At 39.4% G+C, this 22,761-nt stretch overlaps 1 protein-coding gene across 9 annotated transcripts in view; it reads right to left on the bottom strand.

The window, feature by feature from the left end:
- The window catches only part of POLR3B (RNA polymerase III subunit B), an 82,481-nt gene that overhangs the window by 5,286 nt on the left and 54,434 nt on the right, over positions 1 to 22,761 (bottom strand). For 4 of the 9 annotated variants that reach the window (XR_014228014.1, XM_082310145.1, XM_082310147.1 and 1 more), the window contains 5 exons: positions 21,828 to 21,970; positions 10,794 to 10,897; positions 9,729 to 9,895; positions 7,200 to 7,313; positions 1,304 to 1,477 (listed from right to left, as the gene is read on the bottom strand). Coding sequence is in view for 5 of the 9 variants with exons in the window: in XM_082310145.1 (XP_082166271.1) it covers positions 1,304 to 1,477; positions 7,200 to 7,313; positions 9,729 to 9,895; positions 10,794 to 10,897; positions 21,828 to 21,970 (702 nt within the window). In the remaining 4 variants the exon portion in view is untranslated. Of the gene's footprint in view, positions 1 to 1,303; positions 1,478 to 7,199; positions 7,314 to 9,728; positions 9,896 to 10,793; positions 10,898 to 11,211; positions 11,241 to 15,526; positions 15,580 to 21,827; positions 21,971 to 22,761 lie in introns of those variants that run through there. The other 5 variants (XM_082310146.1, XR_014228016.1, XR_014228017.1 and 2 more) reach the window with 5 other exon arrangements.

Genomic DNA, 22,761 nt, shown 5'->3' with positions numbered 1-22,761 from the left:
TCCTCCCTTAGTCATGGGATTCCAGGTCACCTGTTTTCATGAAGCTTGCAAGAACGCTCTATCTCATAAATTCCTATTGGTCTCACAAGTCTGTTTTTCTGCCTGGCTAAAACAAAACCAAGCTAAAGCAAAACATTTTCCTCATCTCTAAAGAACATAAAAAGAAGTTTCCCTGTCTTCTAATGATAGTGGTGTATTTCCAACATGCTACAGGGCAACTTTAAATCTAGCATCTCAAAATTACTGTAGAGAAAAGATGGTTAGAGCAAAGCCCATAGTGTTACACGTGGTGAGCTCCACATAGTTTTGACGTTCAGTTTTATGCTTCCCCTACGCGGAAAACCAGTTTGTTTGCAGGAGATAAACTCAGTACTGGCTTAGGACCCTGAGTAAGACAGCAAGACCATTAGCTAGTCTAGAGATAAGTTTCTTAGGGATAAAGCAGATGGGCAGAAGCCAGCTGCAATTTCCAACCAGAGAGCTGCTTGTCTCTCGGGCTCCAACAAGGGATCGGTGCATTTGTCTGATGCTTCGAAGAGGAGCTCCTTGTTTCACAAGACTACAAAGCAAAAGGCATTTGGGAGGGGCACAGTCAAAGAACGCGGTATGCATGTGATCCTGAACTCCATAGCTAGAGAACAAGAGAGCAGGAGATGTTGCTTGCTTCTCTCATTCTTCTGTGCCCACTCTCTCTCTTCAGCCTTGTGAGGTTCAACATGTGATGTACCAGGAAGGTCTGTGACTAGCCTAGCTACTAATCTCATTTCTGATGTCAGAAGAGTCAAATACATTGACACGGCTATTTTCCCGTTTTCAAAAAATAGACGATATACAGCATTGGGCGTTTGCTAATCCCCTGCAAGAGCAGGAAGGAAGGCAGCAGACAGAGCAAAGGTAACTTTTCCCACAAGCACAGCTGGCTGGAGAAGACAATACCTGTGCTCCCACAACAGGAGAGACCCCTGGCCCACTGACTACACACTCACTTCAGTCCTAACTTCAATCAAACCGGAACAAAGAACCATCCCCTGCCACCAATTTTCCAAGTACCAATTTTGAACGTTGACACTGGTTTTGATTAAGGTGCGTGGGACTGTTAATCGGTGTCTGTGAGCACTTTAAAACTGAGAAGCACTATAACTAAGGGCAAGGTTCTGTTACATAGAGACACATTTACTCTGTACCACTTTGCTTTATGCATCTGAGGTCAAGGGGTTTTTTGAAAACATGAAACATGTCACATGCACAAAGTGAGGAGGAAACACCATGATTTACAAAAAGCATTACAGTTAAGACAACTTACCAGCCAGAGTACCCCAGCAAGCCACACTGTCCACAAACATCCACTTCAAAGGCATCACTTGAAATCATCAGTCTCTCCAATAGAAGCATGCTGGCTCCATAACCTATCAAACAATCCCGTTCCATCTCTCCAAGACGTAAACCACCATCACGGGATCGACCTTCAGTGGGTTGCCTTTGAAATAAATTTTGGAAAAAATGTAGTAAGTGTTCCAGAACATACATTCTACAACTCTAGGAACGCCTGTCTCCAAACTGTAGGAACGGTACAGGATCAATGGACAGCAGCGTTCCACAAACCAGAGCTGCTGACGTCGCAAATGTGTTATTCAAGTTAAAGCAATTCATCTTTGCTCCTGCACTAGCGATATGATGGAGTTCTGTGAGTGGCAACTGCAGCGCCAGGCCACAACTCTTTACCTCACAGAATGTGGCTGAATAAGTGACAACAAAAAGAGACCGAACGGTATCCAAGAGAATCTGGACACGGATTTGGTACTCTTTTTTGATGAGACATTCGTTATAGTTTGTAGCTAACTAAATGAAACAATATTCAGCAGCTAATGAATGAATCATCGAGTTAGTGTTTCAGCTGAACTACAGTTAAGACTAAATTCTTAAAATAAACCCATTTTTGATCTGAGAGAGAATACCAAAACAAAGCAGCAAACAAGTAGTATGCATATTACTAACTCATTATTGAAATCCTACTTTTTTTTTTAAGTAACATTTATCTAGTTTATTTTTTTCATGTCTGATGGTTAATAGACTGATTTTCCTATTGTAAGGAAAAGCTTCCCGGTTTTCTAGTTCCTCAACACAAATCAAACTCTCATTTTTTGCCTGGAAAGACTTCCTGTCCTCATGGTGCTAGAGGGAAGTTTTAACAAAGCAATGTAAGTATACGCTAAAGATTTTGAGGTAAAAAGGCAGGGTATAATATATTATTTAACATTATGACTGTTCAAGCTAATTTTTTTTTTGTTGGACACAGTCAAAATTTTTAACCTCTGGTTTGTCATACTGCAATTTCACACAGCATCAGTTCTACTCTCATGTACTATCACAGTGCTGTAATACTTAGGCTGCAAATATTAGAGTGAACTATGAAGCAAAAACAATCTTAAACTCCTGAAGCACTAATATATCGCATGCATTTTATTAAATCTTTCCATCTTAGTATATTCCCTGAAACATGACAGCAAAGAGAAGGAATTTAAAATTTGTTATGGGCAATCATAAGAGGCTTCGCTGCTCAATGAAACTGCATGTTTAGGTGCTGTTTCTGATACCTGCAGCAGCGTAATCCACCTAGAATATCCAATGACAGATCTGGCCCATAACTTTTGGAGTACATTTTGTTTATATTATATCAAACAACCAAATTTGTTAAGCATACTAAATATATTAAAAGTAAGTTTTTGCCGACTTACTGCAACTCAGAGAAAAGGATTTATAAAAGCTTTCAACATCTAATAATCTTTTGTAACAAATGTAAAAAAAAAAAAAAACAAAACAACTAATTACCAGACCAAAATATCTTCTAAAGATGCAAGTTCTATTTGTTTTTAGGGGGAAGTAGTTTCCCTTACTCTGACCACACTGGAACCTTAAAAGTAATCTGCTTGTAATTCAAATTGTCCTTTTCATTCATATAACCTTCTATTTTTCCCACTGTTGGGAGAATGGATAGAAGTTGTTTACATCCTGATTAAACTCCCTAGGGCCCCCTCCCCAGATGATGGCACCATCACTGTTCAGATGCTGTTTTAAAGGACGAACCCTGTGGTGAATGCAGTTTCTCTTCTGAAGTCCCAAGAGACAGATTTTAAAAGCAGTTCGACCTCCAAAGATCCAGGCATTTGCTGCAGTGCTAGGAGCACCCGAGTTCCTTTTACCAGCTGACTCATGTAATATTAGTTAATGCACAAGCCTACTTTCAAAAGTTTCACCAGGTGGTGTTCCACAGGATAAAATGACAAAATAGCTTTATAAATGCGAGTCCCAATAAAGTCTCAATCCAATTAAGGGAGGATAAAACCCCTGGAAAAATGATGGGGTCTCAACTCCAGCCCTTTAAAAGTTGATATGCCATGGGTCTTCCAACAGATACAGGATGGAGATTTCTAAGGCAGCTGAAATCCCATTAAAAATCCCCACAAAAAGCCCCCCAAAACAAAAAAGCCCAACTTGAGTTTTAAGCTCTTAAGTGTTTCACTCCCACTGTCAAAATGACCTCATTAAAAAAACAAAACAAACAAAATCCTTCCTCCCTAAAAAGTAGTTTTCTAAAGTACCAAAAATTTCAATATTGAGATTGGGCCTTTGAAAGAAGTCTATCTTATGCTCCCTAAGTCTATCAGATTTTTCTTCCAGCTCACATGGGTTTGAAAATTCCTCATACCACAGGTTGTTTAAAATGTTAAAACAGTATTTGTAAAGCATTTGTGCTTCCCCTTTCCCGCTACACACACGTACACTGCAGCTGTTGCCCTGGGCAACTACTTCCATTCTTTATTCTAAATATAACATTCTGAAAACAAAGCAGACTCTTGAAAATAAGATTGGGAATATAAATAAAAAGAGATATTTTTCATATGTTAAAAAAAAAGTAAGTTCTTAAAATTCTTAAATGCTAAATAAAACACAGTGATTCTTTAAATAAAAAAAAAAACCAAGGCCAAGTGGTCTTCATACTATTTAACTGCTGCATTTAGAAAAAAAACATAAAACAATTAACTTCAGTGTTTTTAAGCACATTAAGAATTTATAGGCACTAATTCTGCCTTTTCTGGAAGAACACTGGGTTCAGTTTTATGGCCCTGTTCCTTGTTTCATTGGCCAGTGGGGGGAAATAAGTCTACCCCCATGAATAAGAGCAGGCTGCCTAGGTCTCAGCAGATCTCCCTTGTGCCTGGTACAGAAAACCAGGGGCTAACTCGAAATGGAGTCGTTGGCTGAAACACGGATCTCCAAGAAGTGGAGTATTACCTGGAAAAACGCTGCCTGAAGGAGGAGGGCGTACCGTGCTCCCACAGCCCCCGAGCGCAGCGAGGAGCCCTGCCCAGTGTCATCACATTACTCCCTTGCAGTATAATAGGACATCTGATAAGTTCAAAAGACACGCAGGTGGCAGCTCTGACAATGTCCACCAAAACAACTACGCATGCAGAAAGCTTATATTGATCTCTGGTAAGGAAAACTAAAAGCAGTTTATCTATTAAAAAGATTTAGCAGGACTGGGTATCTAGGCAACACCATATATAGAACTGTGTTTTAAATTAATTGTCAACTACTCATGGCAAAATAAATTAAGTATTGTGTTTCATTTAAGAAATACCAATTCAGAGGGCAACATCCTGTTGGTTTTTGACTGTGTTGACAAAGAGCGCTGCTTTGCAATTCTACAAAGTCTTGTTTTAATCAGAACAATATCTAGAATCAGTGACGTTCAAGAAACTCAAGTCTTCTGCCGTATTCCAAATGGAAATAATAGTTTTGCTCTGTCAGTTAAAGTACATTTGATACATAATAAAATGCATTTCAAGACAATGACAGCCAAATTCCATGTTGGAAGCTGTTACAGGATTACTTTTAAAAGCAAAAAACAATGTTAGAGGCAATCTAGTCTCCAGGAAGTGCAATGGATGATAAAACAATAGTGAGTACAAAAGCTGGCAAAGCAGACTCTCCCAGCTGAGGCGATGGCAGTAGCAGAAGTTTAATTAGTTGAGGAGAAAAAAGAAAATTCCTAAAAGACTAGTCAAGAGGCAGCACAAATTGAACATCCACTAGCTTTCCTGAAAGTCAAATAAAGAGCTCTAGCTACATAGTATGATGCTACTGACTGGAACAAAGAATTCAAAGAAAGTAAGGGGCAGGGGAAAATCACACCACCTTCATCTTTACATGTGAACATTACCTTGACTTGGGATTTAGGTTTCATTTAAATTCAATATCTCTAAACAGCTGAGAAGTTGGGGAGACAATACAAAAGCAGATCAAGGGATTTGGGTAAGCTAGGAGGTCCAGTAAACCAACTGCGTTCACCGTTAGCTAAGATGGCGAGTTTTCATTTTCCTGTGAAGCACCAATACCATGACTAATAGACTGAAGAACAGAAAATGGGGCAGACAGCCCATTATTTGGATATATCACTTATGTTCATATAGGCAAGCAGCTGTGGTAGGAAATAATGGTTGTGGTACACTTGCTCTTCTTAATGTGGTTGGTGGAAAAGTTCAGCCAAGAATTACAAAAACTTTTCATGATTTCTCTCCCAGTTCAACCACTGGTATTTACTTCCATGGAAAGTGAGAGACAACTTCAGTTTGTCCTAGAGACAGCATGAGGTTGGAAAGCCAAACGGCATAGGAAATACGCAATGAAAAGCAAAAGAGAAAGATACTTCTGTATCACGTACAGCAGAGACCTGCCCCTCCACCCTCTCATAGCACATCAACAGGTAGAAGTTGCACCTATTAAGAGGACAGACTTGCTAACTTGTTGTGCAGTCCGGCAAGGCAAGAGAAGCAGATCAGCACATGATAAGAGGCATAAAAATAAATTAAGCATTAAAGAATATGAATCATGCTTTTTATAGGGAAGAGTAAGGGCAGGACAGACATGACTTTGTGCTTACATCTCAAAAACAGTACAAAAGGGATTGGTCAAAAAGAGGAGTATCACCGTGCAGCAGGTGAGGTGTAAATGGTGTACATGATAGTCCAGAAAGACTGGCAAAGGACATTTGGAATGATCTTTGCTAGAATATTGAAGACTAGCTGGTAATTAACTTTCTGGCAAGATTTAGCAAATAATCCTACTGTGATGGAGAGAGGTGAACTAAACGATCCACTAGAAGCCTCCTCAAAGCAAAGCCTGTGCCACTGAACTGCTTCTTGTGAGCCAGGAATATCAGCAATTTAGAAGATGAGTGCAAGCAGCCACAGAGCTTGGCTTTAAGGAGAAAAGGTAAGTAACATCAGTGAAAGCAGGATGCTTCCAATTCCCCAAAGGTCCAGATAATCACAAGCCCACCACCAGGAGCATCTATTGCTTATGGCTCAGAGCACATCTGCTTGACTTCAAAATTTGACACCAGAAGATATCAACATGGTAATCAACCTTTTTGTTGGAGAGAAACCATGTTCAGGCTTAGTACAATGATCATGACTCCAAATGAACTGAGGACGTATCTTTAACTGGGCAAGTAGAAATGGAGATCGACTGTTGACATCTCTGTAACTTTTGCAATTTATTAGTGTGAAAGTGCTATTCTCTTGCATGGTATAGAATGATAACTGTGGACCAGCACATACAACCCTAAATTCAGTTTTAGAGTTGAGTGGAGGAGTCTGCAAGGCAAAGTGCAGTATACTAGGGATGCCCATTATTCTAATGCTTGTTTGCACTAGGGCCAATGCATTTGCTTTGCCTTGACAAGTGAAGACATGGGCTGCATCAATATTAACCTGCTGAATACCAAAGGATGCTGAAATATTAAAAGAAATTTCTTCCTTCTACTCATACCTGATTTTGTAAACGTACAAATGTTAAAGAAAAAAAAAATCCTCCTAAAATACCTTCAATATGAGCAATCTGACAGGAAAGGGCCACAGTACACACTGTGAATCAGCAGATGGTATTTTTACCAACTGCTAACAGAAGTCTGAGAAGCAAACTCACTTTTGGAGCACACAGAGCACACCTGCACATTCAGAACAACCTCCTGCCACAGTCTGCTTGAGAGCATTTGGTCTGTAACAGCGTATTAAGAGGTAATAGCATTTTGTGTTAAGTATCAAAAGGCAAACAAACTTTGTTTTATACCCGTCAGTCAGCTGGGCACACTTTTGAATGTACACAATCATTTTGTGCTTAGCCTGTAACGATACCTGGTGAGCACTGCTCTGGGTCCTCGAGCTCTTGCATGCATTTTATCCAACACCATGTGCTTTAGTTTCTGGTAATACACAGGGCCAAAATAGATATATGCTTCCAAAGGTTCCCTGAAGGAATAAAAAACCAAAACAAAACCAATATTCACAGTTAGCACATAGGTACCTTAAGAGAGACAAGAGTGTCGTGTACAGGAGGAATTTGAAACAATTTGGGAATCATGAGTCCTAGAAAAATGTGTTTGGGCTTTCAGGGCAATCGGTCTAAAAACCCCACAGGGAACCCTTCTGAACACAAGAGCAGTACACTTCCAGCACCACATACTGCTGTATCTACCCTAGCGAGGAACAAGCTCCTGACCTCTGGCCACACGCTGTGCAGACAAGCTGCTATAGCTGCAAGTACCTGTTTCAGCTTTACCATGTTAAGTCCTTCCTCTGTCTGTGCCGGAGTATTTCAATAGTGTCATCAGTAACCGATAAAGACTGTAAATGTGTCAGACTCTGAGGAGTTACTTAAGGTATTTCTATCTACATTCCTTCGCTTTACATCATTCACACACAAAACAAAGGTAAGCATATATGTAAACAAATACACGCAGCATAAATGCTCAAAACATCATTTTTATAGGTGCACTTTAAGGAATTTGCGTTTGCAAGGATAGCTTAGCACTGGCACAACATAAGCTTGACAGTCTTCCCATCCACTAATTCTCCCTGTGCACCACTTTGAAGCACAACCCAAGACCCAGATGGGTGAAAGCCCTCCCTGAGCGGCTGTGCATCAGCACAGCTGCTCCTGCAGCCCGGCTCAGCAGCTGTATCCATAGGACAAAAATCGCTGCCCTGGCTGGCACTGGGGGCTCAGACGCGCCCGGTAAAAGGGCTCTTGAGAATCATCATAGAATACCAGGTTGGAAGGGACCTCAACTGGTCCAACCTTTCTAGGCAAGAGCACAGTCTAGACGAGATGGCCCAGCACCCTGTCCAGCTGAGTCTTAAACATGTCCATGTTTAGGCACTTGCATCAGCTTGGGAACATCTGTAAGCAGTACGGGGGGTGTTACTCCATTCTACAAGCTGGAGTAACGGCTAAAGAGTTCTGTGTTTAAGACACTCCGAACTGTAAGAACAGCATCAGCGCCTACATATCAGAAAGCAACAGTTGAAAGCACTCAGTCATTTCCCAGCTACCACCTTCAGGACTAAGAACGACCAGACTTAACACAAACAAACTCAGCACTGCCACTGATTTATTTTTAAAAAATGTATGTGCAATGTAAAAACAAGCAGGAGACAACAGTATTGCATCTCCCATTCAGAGTCATTACTGACATGATGTAGTGTTATTTCAAAAGCTGCCTATTAAAGAAAATAATAAAACTTAACTAGTCATTTGGAATTTGCAAACCTCCGCATTGTTATGAAATCTGCCTTCAGATTTCATAACAAATAGATTAAGCATCTGAAATTTGCTTGTAAGAGTATCTGTATCCTAAAGCAAAGTCTCTAAATAGGGTACGACAAAGTTGAAGTTTGGGGACGGGGGATTTTTAGAGCTAGATGATTTTATTCTCCCTAGGAAACAAGATCAGTCAGATTTGTTAAAAGTTACCATGATGTATCAACAGAAAGTGTTTCAAACACCAGGATACCTGATGTACAATTTATGTAATATGGAGTGGGTAAGGAAAACAAAAAGAGAAACAACATATGGAATAAGTTGGTAGGAAAAGCAATTAAAATAAAAAGTATTAAAAAAAACCAAAACAAACAAACAAAAAAAACTTACAAAAGAGACCTAAACTTGTTCCTTGATAAGAAGGGGACTGGGAGGATAATAAAAATAGCAGGAAGGTAGGATTAAGATACATTTTGGAAGGGCAGGCATGTGAAGCCATATGGCCTTTTCCTGTTCCTAAACTATCTCATGTTCTTTGAACTCTGTGTCTCAGAAGCCAGTCTGATCAACACAGCAGGAAGTTTGCAGATTAGAGTATTATGCCAGACTGAATCATTGTGTAATCGACAGAAGAAAAAAAAAAAAAAAAAAGAAAAAGAAAAAAGAGCACACACACAATATTCCCAAGGAACAGACACCTGCCTCCAAATCCATATTTTACAGTACTATTAATGTCAACATGAAAATGCTTATCTGATTCCAAGCATATATAAGATTTGCTGCCAACAGAAACTTGAAATTTCTTACAATCTCTCAGAAAGAAAACCTTGATTTTACCTTTTTTGTCATGCAGTAGAGGTTGGGAAATTTTTGTATGTACTACAAGGTCCATTCACATTACAGCCATGCAAATACTAGCAATTTTTAAAATGTGGAACCACAAAATACTTCTAAGGAAAAAAAAACCCTGCACCATTCTTCAGCCCCTTCCCTCCATCTCACAGAGCGGTCTGCAAATAAAAGAAAGTTCCTGAGCTCTGAGACACGAGAAGATTTTTCAGATGTGTCTCAACAGGATTTCCCCACTTCCCTGAAACATCTAAATCTATACAGCAGATCCTTACCCAGTGATACCAGATGTTACATAGTCCTTCCCTAGGTAGTTATAACCATGGCGAATAAGATCCTCACACACATCCTTAACTTTACTGCCTCCAAAAGCTGTTCCGTAGTGAAATCTGCCATCGAGGACTCCAGCTTTCCCAGCCAGGAGTTCAATTAACTTTCCTACCTGGGCAAAGAAAAGCAGAGTTAACAGCCTGCTCACTAGTACGGGCACATTGCTGGACTGGTCACAGCGTAAGTTAGCCAGGCAAAGTGTCCGAGACGGCAGCATGGGTTATTGCGTGCAATGGGAGGAGTGGAAGAACCCCAAGAACGGCGTACTCCTTTGTGAAGGGGGAAAACCGGACTCATCGCAGGGTCTGGGAACACCTTTAAGGTCCAGAGTCAGGCAGCTCCTTTTTTTCCAGGTGTCTGGAAAATAAGCAGGATCCAGTGTGGCCTTCTGCTGTAGGAAAGAGCCTCAGAGATTGGCAGGCTACAGTGCAGCAGGGGGAACAGAAGCGAAGCAGCTAACAAAGAAAAAAAGATCAGAGGCTGTACGAAGTAATCAGTGGAGGTCTCATATAAAGGCCAGGCTGTGTGGTATTTAGTGTGACCCTGCAGCACAGGTGCAAGATTTGCATCGGTTCCAGGGAGGTTCGTGTAATGTAAGAAGTTACATAGGTCTAGATCTATTATTGAAACTTCTCTCCAACCTTCACCTCACAGTCTGCCCCAGCAGGCTTAGTGAGCATAGGCAATAGGGAAGGAAGAGGAAGAGCACGACATTTTCAGACAGAAAGGGTGCAAGTGAGGTATTCAGTTGCTTCCTACTAGCTCAATACAGAACAAAATGAGAATGATGCACAAACAGCCTCCATCCCTACTCCTTTTGCAGTAGGATGTTTCAAAACATGCAAAACAGAGGGCTGAATACTTATAGGAGAGCAAGCGTGCGGCACGATGACTGGAGAATATTCTCAGTGAAACCGTGTTTCAAACTTTTTTTTGTTTCTTCTGGCTAATCTACTTCACTTTCCCTATCAGGGGACACTGTCTCTTTAAATCATAACATAACCACTAACCGTCATACGCGATGGGAAGCCATGAGGGTTCATTATGATATCTGGACAGATTCCTGTATCGCAAAATGGCATGTCTTCCTGAGGAACAATCAGTCCACACACCCCTGCAGAAGAGAAAACATTTCAATTCACAAACAGCAAACCACCAGCAGGGCTGACGCACATCACCAGATTTTCTTTAGTGTTTTCCTCCTCCTCTCTTTCTCATGGATCACTTTTTACCCAGATTCATTACCATGACCAGTGCTCACAACCTTGCAGGCTAGAAGAGAGCCCTTGTGACAGGACTGGCAAAATTAGCATACCCTTATATAATGCTCCCACTGATTTGTGAGTTAGCAAATTAGGGAAGAAAGCTTTAGATACAGTGTTCAGAGGCAACCAGAAACTTCTGACCAGTCAGACTGGAACTTCTCACCTAGTTTTTAAAGTTGATGCTATAATTTCCTGAAAAAAAAAAATTAAGAAATCATGCTTCTTTGGACATACAAAACTATTACTCATTTGAAATCTGTTTATCATATGTACCTTTGCTAAATACTGTGAATAAAAGCAAATCAAGTCAGGACTTTGACAGGAATTGAGAGGAGATAAGGGGGGTGGGGGAACATATTTTTTTCGGGTAGCATTCATCTTTCAATGAATTACAAAGTACAATCCACTCCCCAGAATGCTTATATTTTGTCAGTCTGTGAACATAAACTGTACCTTTAAAAGTTTTGCAAGCTCTTTCAGTTTCCATCAGTATTGGATGTAAAACAAACAACCCCCCCCACACACACTCTAAAACTATTTAGGAAAGATTAAACAAACATGAAAACTCGTTTAAAATAGTCTATCATAGATTCCAAAATTTGTCTTCCAACCCTTACAACTGTTTCTACAGTGCACTCTGCAGATCAAAATACTGCAGCTATAAATGACCAAGAGATCTAACATTCAGATTCAGGTGCTAAAATGCAGCTGCTTAAGCCCATACTCCTTTGAACCAAAGCTACTGTTTCAGTTGGACAATTTCTTCCAGAAGCCCTTAGAACTGAAAAAGTCTGCAAGCTATTTGAGATCAGCCTGCTGCAACTGCCAGACCACGCTTTGGGAACAGTCCTGGAGAGGAGGGGGCTCCTGGAAGACTGAGGGTGCTGGTTACATCCTTAAAAAGGCATCCCCTGACCAGCCAGTTCACAGGGGGATATTGGCGTCTGCTCAGGAGGGAGCTCCTCTTCCACTGTCCAAGCAAGACAGGGATAGGTGTATGGGACAGTAGTTAATAGAATGAGAATGGTAAGTATGGGGGAAGGGAGCAGGAAGAAAAAAAAAAAGGATTGGAGCGTCTGGGGCAAGGAGGGGGGGTTGTTGTATTTAGTTTTTAAACCTACTGAAACTAATTTTCGTTGTTCTATTATGATAAATCAATAACATCCTTCTACCCCTGCCCGCCAAGCAGCAATCATTTACTGAAAAAAAAAAAAAACCAAACCAAACCAACCAACCCACTATCTCTTTGTGCTTTTTTATCCTGAAACTGTATACATAAATACTTTATTATATATGTATTATGGCATGTACATTTTGCCATATTCGCATTTACTTCTAAGAAGGCATTAGGTTGCATCTGGACTTCACGGCACCTGTAAGCCAAAAATTAAATCTTAGCTAACTTAAAATTACTTTAGGCTCTGAAAACCTTTTATATGCCAAGCTGGTTCCCATAGCAGACAGCCACTGTGTTGTTTGTTTTGTGTGAAAGTGAATGATAAAAGATCCATGAAATCGACACAGAAAGGCAGAACAGCAGAAAGAACTGAGGGCTCTCCATCATAGCGGCTTCTACCCTCCGCTGACTTGTATAACAATGGGACCTACACACCCAACTGCAGATCTAACACAGCTGTGCATTTCATTAGATGAAGAGCACTAGTGACACAAGTAAATAATTAACTTATTCTGGTCCGCTGACTGTGGTTATGAGACCAGTCATAGCTGACAGATTTTAATACAAGTTAACACAAAGACAGCATAATGAGCTTAGAAGTTAAAAACAAAATATTTAGACAGAATCCAGCAATGTGAAGCTCACTAGGCCATTTATAAAGTTTCTATTTTACGGGGGGGGGGGGAGAAAAAAGAGAAAGCTATGAAACCTCAATTCCAGGCTTCTGTATTTTAAGAAGTCACTGAGTTTATAACAGATCTATAGCATGCCCATGTGTATTTAGAGAACAGCACAGAGAGAAGCTTCTTCCCCCTGTTTTACGAAAGTTCGTTCTTTCTCATAAAAAGCTGTTTAAAAAGCTGAAAGACATCTTTCCTATATACAACACTACTTCTAAAAGCAAGTAACTGCAATTCATTTAAAAATGTAAACTTGATTTCATTCTGCAGTCACTTGCCTTCAGAAGCTCTTCAGAGGCTCATGCTGGCGGGTCTGCACGGTAAGCTCCTGAATTTGCTACTCGCTTTCAGCCCCGATCACTGAGCCAGGGTTTGCAGCAGGGCAGTAAAAGGCAAGCCTAGCAGCTCTCCATTGCTGAGCAGCTGCAAAAGAGTGTGATCAAGTGAATTAATCCATACAAGTGCAATTATCACTTGCAACTGGTTAATAAACCAGTAAAGGAGAAAAGAAGAGGCTGGATTTAAGACAGCCTCAAGTTCCAAATGTTGCCCTGTCTGTATTTCACAACTGAGCTGCTCAACTACTCCCAATCCAACATTCATAAATAGGACACAGCCAAACCAGTAGGTAACTTTGCTTTGTGGTTCTTACTACAGGTTATTAAGATTTCCTAATTGTTACCGATTTAGATATCACATGAAAATTGTTCCTCATCATTGACACAGGACATACAAAATAATTTGGTTTCATTCACTTCTCTTCCCCTCACTATTTTTATATGCTGCATCTAAAATTTAGCAATACGTTTTCAGATGAAACGCTATACTGCGATGGGCCTGAATCTGCTCTCACCTATACACTCTGGAGTTCTCATCTAGGACCAGAACCAAACCTTAACCACCAGAAAGGCCTGAAATTATTTTTCCAGACAAAACAAAAAACAAAATTTTTTTTAATGTGTGGACTAACAAGAGGGTTGCATGCTTGAGTAAGAGAGCATCTAGCAGCTTGCTACATCTAATTTCTTTTCAATTGAAAAACAATTTGAATTCTAGAAAAAAACCTTTGTACATCAATTTCATAATGACAGCTTAGATGAAAAATTAGTGGAAATGCTAACAAATTCTTTTAAGATCTCCCTCTCAAAAAAACCAAAAGTGGATTAATAAGCATGGCAGTTTACTGCAAGGATGATAGTTTAAATTAGAATAAACTTAAATCAGACATCTACAGTGGTTTAACATGCAAGTATAAAACAGCCATAGGCAGTGTTTTTCAATGCTATTGTATGCCAGCCAATAAATGACAGCCCTCTGACTATGCATGATGGCCCCCATCCTCACACACGCTATCTGCATCAGTCCCGACAGCATCTCAACACCCTTGTACCTCCACAAGGCCCTGACAGAGCATAAAGGTCCCCTCACTCCTGTACTTTTAAGAGTTTCTTTTTCTAATCAGGAGAAATTCAGGTTTCCAGAATTGATATCTTCTATGTGGTTGCTGTTACAGCTTGCTGACAAACACGAACGCACGCAGACTTGTAACAACAGCAGTTCAGCGGAGAAGGGGAAGGGGGGCGGCGGGGAGGGGGCAGGGACAGAACACAACAGTATGGGAAAGTTTTTCACCGGCTACGATAAGATGCCTTCTATACACACACATGCCAAATGAAAAAAAATCATCAAATAAGTCAAAACAACCTAATATAGAAAACTAATTACTACCAGCAGGAGGGACATTAGAGAGCAAAGGAGACTAAGTGAATAGAAGCAGCGGTAATACCAGTTTCTATCAGCAAGATAAAAAGAAGCACGTTACTAAATGTGCTTGTTTACTCATTCTAATGATACGGTGGTAAAAGAGCTAAAACTAACTTGAAAGGCGCCTGTTTTAGATTTACCAGATTTGCCAGAATTTGGACATACTCCTGAGAAATAAGACCACCTCACATAATTAAGAGGAGTTGTAGTTAGAGCACAGCACTGTATATTGTGGGCAAGTGACAAAGATTTGCAAAAATTAGTAACGTTAAACAAAAATGTACATCTGCTTTAAAACTCTCTAATTACATACTGTGTTGGCTAACTAAGCATAAAACAAGTCCAGAAGAAAAAAAGTGCTGCATCACATAAGCTTTGTTCAATATTGAATCATTCACTGATCTATCATATCACTTGCTACATCCCATTTGACATAAGAGGTAAAGAACAGAATTAAAATTAACAGATAAATAATGCATAAGTAAACTTGATTAGTTTTCTTATTAAAAACATCACTCTAAATGAGAGGAGGTGCTAGAAGACAATACAGTTTGTACACTGCTTTCCCATGAGCTGCTGAATGGTCTGATGTGATAAATTTGCATAGTCTGAAGCACACAAAGAGCTGATTAATTGAAACCCTTACAATGCTTCTGGAAGCAGCTATTGTAAAACAATAACCATAGGAACTTTACAAAATACACATGGCTGAATGAGTCAAGAGCTTAATAAAATGTGTGTTCAGGATGCACTATTTGGAAACAGAATTAGAGATTTTTATTCTGTGCCATAAAATGCTAAATCACCCTAATTTCAGAGGTTCAGTTGAGGATATACTGAAAAGGTCAGAAGGTTACCTGTTTGCTGCTCGAGATAAAAAATGCTGTAATTTTCTTCTTAAGACAGCAAGCTAAGCAGTGGTTTTGTTAAAAATAAAATAGAAAAAACGGTATGAGAAGTTTTAATGGTATTCTGACATCTCATTTTCTCATATTCAACTTCTGAAGATAAAAATAAAGTAAGGAATTCCTACTTTTCCTGATGCCTAATAACTACTAATCATCCCACATTCCTGCAGTCGATAATAGCAAATTCTTTTTAATGCCACTTCAACCGTTTAATTCCTATAAACCCACTGATGTTTTATTAGAGATAAAGTACTAAGTCTGACTTGTAACGTGGGGGAATATGACACAAGTAGCTATTTAAAACTAACATCTTACTTTACATGTTCTACTTATACGTACTGTACAAGTGCCCATTAAAAAGAGAAAGATAAGTTGCTCTCAACTATGAAGTTAGGCAAGCAGAAGACAGACGCTCAAACTAGTAAAAATTTTAAAAAGTAAGCAAGGTCAGGCTTTGGTAGATAAGCGGTATTGTCATGAAGTTTATGTAGTTGACAATGCTGTGAATGGATTTTGTTTTGACACTAAAGAACATGGTTCATTTAGGAAAACAAAGACCATCTTTCATGAATTTAAACTCGCTTCCTTGTCTTTAGAGTTGTTTAAGTGCAGATACTTCAGAAAGGTTTAATCCTTTATCTTAGATCTTCAGCTATTAAAAAGCTTCTGTTTGCCAGTTCAAACAATCTCTTGCTTAAATACAGTTTTTCCACTCCTCAGGAATACTGTTCAGTATTGCTGCTTAGTTCTGTGATCTACAGGACCTTTGTTGGAGGTGTTAATCCTTTTTCACATGAGAGACTGAGAAATGTTCTTTCAGAGAAGTGATATATTGCTTTTTTCACATCAAAGGAGCCCAACTTTTTCCTCATTGTGACTTGTAGCAAAGGAAGAGGAAATCTGGAAATATAATAATTTAGTTTGTATGGAACTCAGATGAAGCTTCTTTAGCTTAACAATCCTTTAGCCTTCTGTGCTTTGAAAAGTGACTTTGCTTAGAGAACGCAAGATTAAAAAACAAAATAATTACCCAAAAAAGTTTCTTTATCCTTCTGGAAAAAAATACGATGCAATATAGTTAAAACAAAGTCCTAAAGCTCAAGAGAAGTCCTCCCTGGTAGGTATATGGTTTTTTGTGAGATATGAGAAGCCTAAGGGCTAATAGACAAAAGTGACAGTCCCACTCCCAAAGATCTTACTGCAACGTCCAGTTTGAAGATGAATATTGGGATAGAGCAAAATATTTGCTGGTGTGCTTCCCAATACAACGTGATGGCCTCATTTGGGTTTTTTCTCCTCCTCATACACTTCTTTGTTGACAGGTCTTGAAGGAAAGGCTAGCTTTTACAGGCCATTTGGAAGAAGTGTACTGAAAACATGGACTTGAATGAAAAGAGGGTGTTGCGGACAGGCCAGAAGTGGTGACCCTTGCCAATACAGTGTTGACATGTGACAGGACACAAAGAAGGTAGCAAATACAGAGGCAGCGGCATAGTTCTGTATTATTAGAGAGACCTACAAAATCTACCTACACATTTAATGAAAGGCTCTTCTGTAACAAAAGGCTAAAGCTGGATTGTGAGATTTAATCTGTCATATCCCAGACACTTTCCAATTCTGTTACTTCACTTCTTTCTGCCCCAGCGACAAAGTATAGCTGTGGAATACAACAATTTGGAATACAGGAAAAAGCCCATGAAAAAAACTTGAGAAATCTGGTTTGTGCAATCTCTTATTTTGCACATATTAAATTATTTTAAAACTACTACTACCATTCCGTGAAATCAAATCTCATCTTCATGCATTCCTTCTACAAAATAAAAATATTTCACAGAAAAGACTGACAATACAAAAAAGAGAGAAACATGCTTTCTCTCCTTCTCACTGAATCAAGGTACTTGTTAGTTTAAGCTCATCATCGGTTTAAATGGCCCTATGATGGGCTTAAAGCTAACATTCACAAATTAAACTCGAAGTGGTAATCGCCTGCATTCCGCTGAAGATGAGAGAAAAAAATCAGGGCTAATTAAAAATTCTCTCAATGGAAAATGTTAAATTGTTAGTGTTACGATTTCTGTTTCACAATTGCCTATATTCCTCTGTTATGACTGATCCTTCCCTGATTTGATGTCAGAGAAGGATGATACTGCTGGTACTTTTAAACAGCTAGCAAAGAAGATTTTTTCCTTTCCGTTTCATGCCTTTTCTCCAGTTCTATCATTGCCTGTAATTTAAGATTAATGTCAATATCTAGTTATTCACTATATACTGAAGTTGGAAAACAGTAAACTCCACTGTTCTTGTCAGTATTTTTTTCTTGGTATCTAATACATGTATCTTCTCCACTAAGCACATTTCTCCCTTCTCCCATTTATTGTAACATCTTTTCCCATAATGTACTACAAAGCCAGTGAACTGAGAGGTCTGCTACCAGGAAGGATGTGTGTCCTAGCAAAATGTAATAATTTAGAATATGATCACTCCCCCGAGCACAAGAGATTACTACAGACTGATGTACTGGACAGCTAAAAGCACATGCCTGCGAACTCTGTAACACAACCGTTGCAATGTTCCCGCTCGTATCTCCAAAACCAAGCTGAAAGGGACATTTGCTATTCTGAATAATTGATAGTTTTGGCTTATTATTTTTAGAGGTCCAAAGCACAGATACATGGGAGATCTGTCATTCTAACCTGATGCAATGCCAAGCAGAATTATGGGTGCCCTCAAAGTTCCCTACAGCATTTAGGATGCTGTTTTTCTTTACCATGGGATTTCCACAGGTATTTTACTTTGGGGAAAAAAAAAAAATATTACTAACTTTCTATGGCTTTTGGGATATTAAAGAAAATACCACCAAATTCCAATACAGTGTGTATTAGTTGTTTCCGCATTTGACCATGAATATCAGGGTTTGATGAGTAGCAAAAGTACTCGTGAGATATCTGTCCTTCAAGACTTCTAAAATGAGCTTGCTCTAGACTGCGAGATGCCTTATGTGCATTTAGTGGTATGGAAGGCCCTCTGCTCCCTAAAGCCATATTGCAGCCTGCCTGACACAGTTCTGTTTCCTTCTGGCATTCTTCCGCTTCCATCTTTTCTCCTCCGATGGTTCTAGATTTGTGGAGCACCCTTTTTCTTGATTTTTGGAGAGGTATGAAAATCAGTTCCATTTAAATCCTGTTCAACTAACTATTTCAATAGGTGCACATCAATAGTCCAAGCTAGGAGAAAAATCTTACCTTCTTAAATTTTTCATGCAAATGCCTATAAATATTTATCATGATTAACCAAGCACCTTCTTTAATACAATTTGTAGGCATTTTTTTTTAAATTCTAGTAAGAAAAATTGTCCTGCACAGTACTGATTGTATTGTTATATAATAACTTGCAGCTAAAATGCCGCATGCCACTTATAAGGAGAAAGGACTAATTAGACAAAGCTCAAAATATATGAAGAAATGGGCTTTGCTCTAAAAGCAGTCATAGGCTTAAAAGTATTGCACATCTTCATTGTGTATGAGATTTAAAAATTATTTGAAAGAGACTCTAAACAAAATCTTCCTGAAGGAGAATCCTCCTGGAGAGAAGGAAGGAATGGGGCAGTGGAACCATTCCAACTGCTCAGCTCTTTCTGTTTGCTTCTGAAGCTAATGCTCTTCCCTCTCACGTACCGAAACTATGCTGTATGGCTGTAGTGCAAGAACTACACTGGATTTTAAAAGTCAAGTCAAGAATGTACTGCTGCTTCTTTACTTTTTTGAAGCCTTCAGTAGGTTTCCAAATCACTTGAGGACTCTGTGAGAATTGCTTCCTATTTTTACATCAAAAGCCATCCTGAAAATACAATCAGGAAAAATGTTTCAATGCTTATCAGAAGAGTTTCTATTTCTTAATGACAGCAGAAACAACGGAAGGATTTTTTTAGAATACAGAGTTTCAAGAACCAGTTTTATGGGTCTATGGAAAGATGCTGTGGAAGTAAAGGTGATCTTGGAGAGAGCTAGATGTACTCAGAAAGCCTGCGTTGACTGTACTCCATAGAAAACACACACAAAGAAGCTGAGACAACATCTGGTAATGGCTGACATTATGATCAACTACTGCCTTTTGTACCCATTTCACCTCTTTTGATTGATAGGTTTGCTCTAGGTAGATGCCCTGATCACTGAACCTAGAGACTACAGAAATGAGGATTACTGTGGCTAGCCGTGCATCTCACGACATGGATGCAGTCTTTCACTTCAGTTACACCTGGCCACCTCATTGCCACTGATGCTTATGTACTTCCATAGCCCCAGTAAGTCATAAATGAACTCAAGTTTGACTTTAGGCTACACACGTGAGTAAAGAAGTAAATGGTGGCACAGAGCGTTATAAAAATGGCTTCTTATTTGTGCCTGGGGTCCACCCGTAAGCAACCACTCTTCATACCTCTTCCAATCACACAGGCACTAAATACCCTAGAGATGATTCTGTTTAAGCTTCATTTAAGAGAGCTCTAGAACTGGATACTGCCTGTGTACTGGAGATATCTGTTGCAGTTTCATCTCTTTTCACTGGCTCAGATCTACATATGGATGTTGTGCAAGTACCAGCTCTCTGCTGACTTACTCCAGGGCATATTTGCCCACAGAGTTCTCTGGTTCTGCTCCAAGAATACAGGATGTGAATCAGCACAACAAGGTCAGACCTAACATGATGCTGGGAGTACAGTGGGACCGTGTCACAAACTGCTGAAATGGATGCTTTCAGGGTGCTCCTCCTAACAAAAAGCACTCTCTCTTCCACGTGTCTTCTGACAAAGAGAACACTGCTCATGAAAGGCCAGTTTGTTTGCAAGACAACATCCCTTAGGTAGTATCGTAATTTGATGCATGACTGCAAAGTTCACTGACCACAACTAGTTTTAAGTATAAATGTTTCAAATCTAAACAGCGTCCTCCGTTATTTCCTCAGTTCCCTCCCTCTGCAGACCTAGCGGATACTTGTGTTACCAGATGTAAGAGGCTGGTGTGCTTTATACTTGATGCTCTGGTTCCAGTTCCTCAGAAATCAAAGCAAGGATTTTTTTTGTTTCAGTAGTTATTAAGACAGTATCACATTTGTCCAGTAACAGGAAAGGAGTGTATGTGCTGCAATGGAAAGGATTTGGTAATGTCAACCTCTTTGCCTCCCCACCACATCTGACAAAAGACCGAACAAGGTTCTCTAACCAAAATAAGACCTAAAAATGTAACAAGATTACAACATTCGGGTAATAGGTTTAGCACAGTACATGCAGTAAGGCAGAAGGTCATGCTGAAAGTACTAAAAATCTAGATTTTCCAAGTGTACAGATAGATGAAAACATGTCAAAACCTGTCCCACATTGGGACCAATGGGATCAAAACATGCTTTTAAGTCAGTTACAGTCAGACTGTTTTCAGTCACTTCTTTCTTAACACCCCTCCCACAACTCCCAGCCCTTTGAGATCCAGAGAGGATGTTCTGAGTCACCGTTTTTGCCATTAAGGTCAAAGGGAGTCCACTGCTTCTTTCAATAGATATGGAAACAGGCTCCTGACTTTCACCTTACTTATAACATTAACATTAGAGACCTACAGGCCACCAAGCAGCTTCCTATTAGGTACCTATTTTCAACTCTCTGTTTGGAGATCCAGAGGTGTCCCAGATCATGTCCAGGGTATATTTTCAAAAACATTTTCCCCTTCTTTCCGGTCTCTGCTGGTGCACTCCTAGTAGCATTCCTGATTTGCTTCCTTTTTACACCATGGCTCTGAGCTACCTATCTGCAGTCTTGTATTCAGAGCAGTATGTCTGCACAGATGATCTGCAGACATCCCATTCCATCTCTGGTCTTTTCTGTCCATTCAGAATAGGCCCTTTCACTCCTTCCTCCAATCTCTCTCTTGATAACCCACTGACAAACCTATCACCTAAAACCAAATTCACACTAGGGAAAAAAAACCCAAACAAACAAAACTCAAAATCCTGTTCTTGTTTAAAATGGGCAATTACTGTATTTTCCAGATTTGTAAGTCAACACAGAATTGCGTTTGCCAATTCCTCTCCTCAGGTCCAGAAACGTCATTGCTAAATTAGGTGAGCTTAAGCAAAAAAAGGGATGTGGTCTTCTATGGCTGCATTCATAAAAGATCTGAACCAATCAATGGAAACATGCATGATATTATGTATGTATAGTACACATACTCAACATGCATTTATTTTTATTAAATGTGTAGCTTACCTTTCTGCCCATGACGACTGCTAAATTTATCTCCAATTTCTGGACGTCTAGTTTGCCTCAGCAACATTTTGATCAAGAAAGCATCCTCTGCATTTGATGAAATCATTACTTTTTCAATATAAGAATCAGTCGCACCTTTGTAGCTAGCATGAGAAGACAAAGCATGAGTATTACATCTATGAACCAAACACAAGTTACAAACAAGTATCTGTGTATTGGTAAGCTTCTGGCTAAACTGTAATCTTCATGGAACTTATATATGGGAGGCCAATTAAAGTTCCAGAGTATAGTATGTTTCTGGAAAAGGCTTAAGAGATACAATAGAAACAAAGGGAGAATTAAGCTGAACTTATAAAGAACAAGGTATATTTTTTTGTCATGTGGGCTCTTTTTGACAGAAAAAAGCTTCCTAGTATATTGCAAATTTCTGGATCTTCAGTTAAACAAACAAAAGCCAAACAGAGAGTTATAACTGAAGAAGGGAGTTTAAGGAATACACCATGAGAATTTAAGAACAAAATTAAGGCATAGTATCCTGACTGAAACTATGCATCAGGTGCAGGTGTGGAAACGAACCAAGGGCAAAACATAGTATGAGGTACAGGAAGAGAAGAACTCTAAAGTCCGAGATGCAGAGGTTTTGGAAGGAGAGAGGGAAAAAAAAAAAGAAAAGGAAAAAACGGTAGGCATGACAGAGCAGGAAGGAAAAGGAAATTATTCTGGTGTCAGCTTTTTTCTCTATATTGCAGAATGAGGGCAGAGCAGATTTTAATACCTTATTTAGGAGATTATTTTGTCTTGTTATTCAGGTAGCTGAGATGGTCAAAGTATGACACCAAAACTAAGATCCATGTCTTTACCTGGCAGGATTACTTCCTTCCTCTTGATAATTACACTGTTGCCTCACTTCTTTATTAATATCTTGTAGAAGTAA

The sequence above is a fragment of the Platalea leucorodia genome (genome assembly GCF_965183815.1).
Source record: "Platalea leucorodia genome assembly, chromosome: 4".
NCBI lineage: Eukaryota > Metazoa > Chordata > Aves > Pelecaniformes > Threskiornithidae > Platalea > Platalea leucorodia.
Note: the sequence above shows the minus strand (reverse complement) of the source record. Positions and strands in the feature narration are given on the sequence as shown.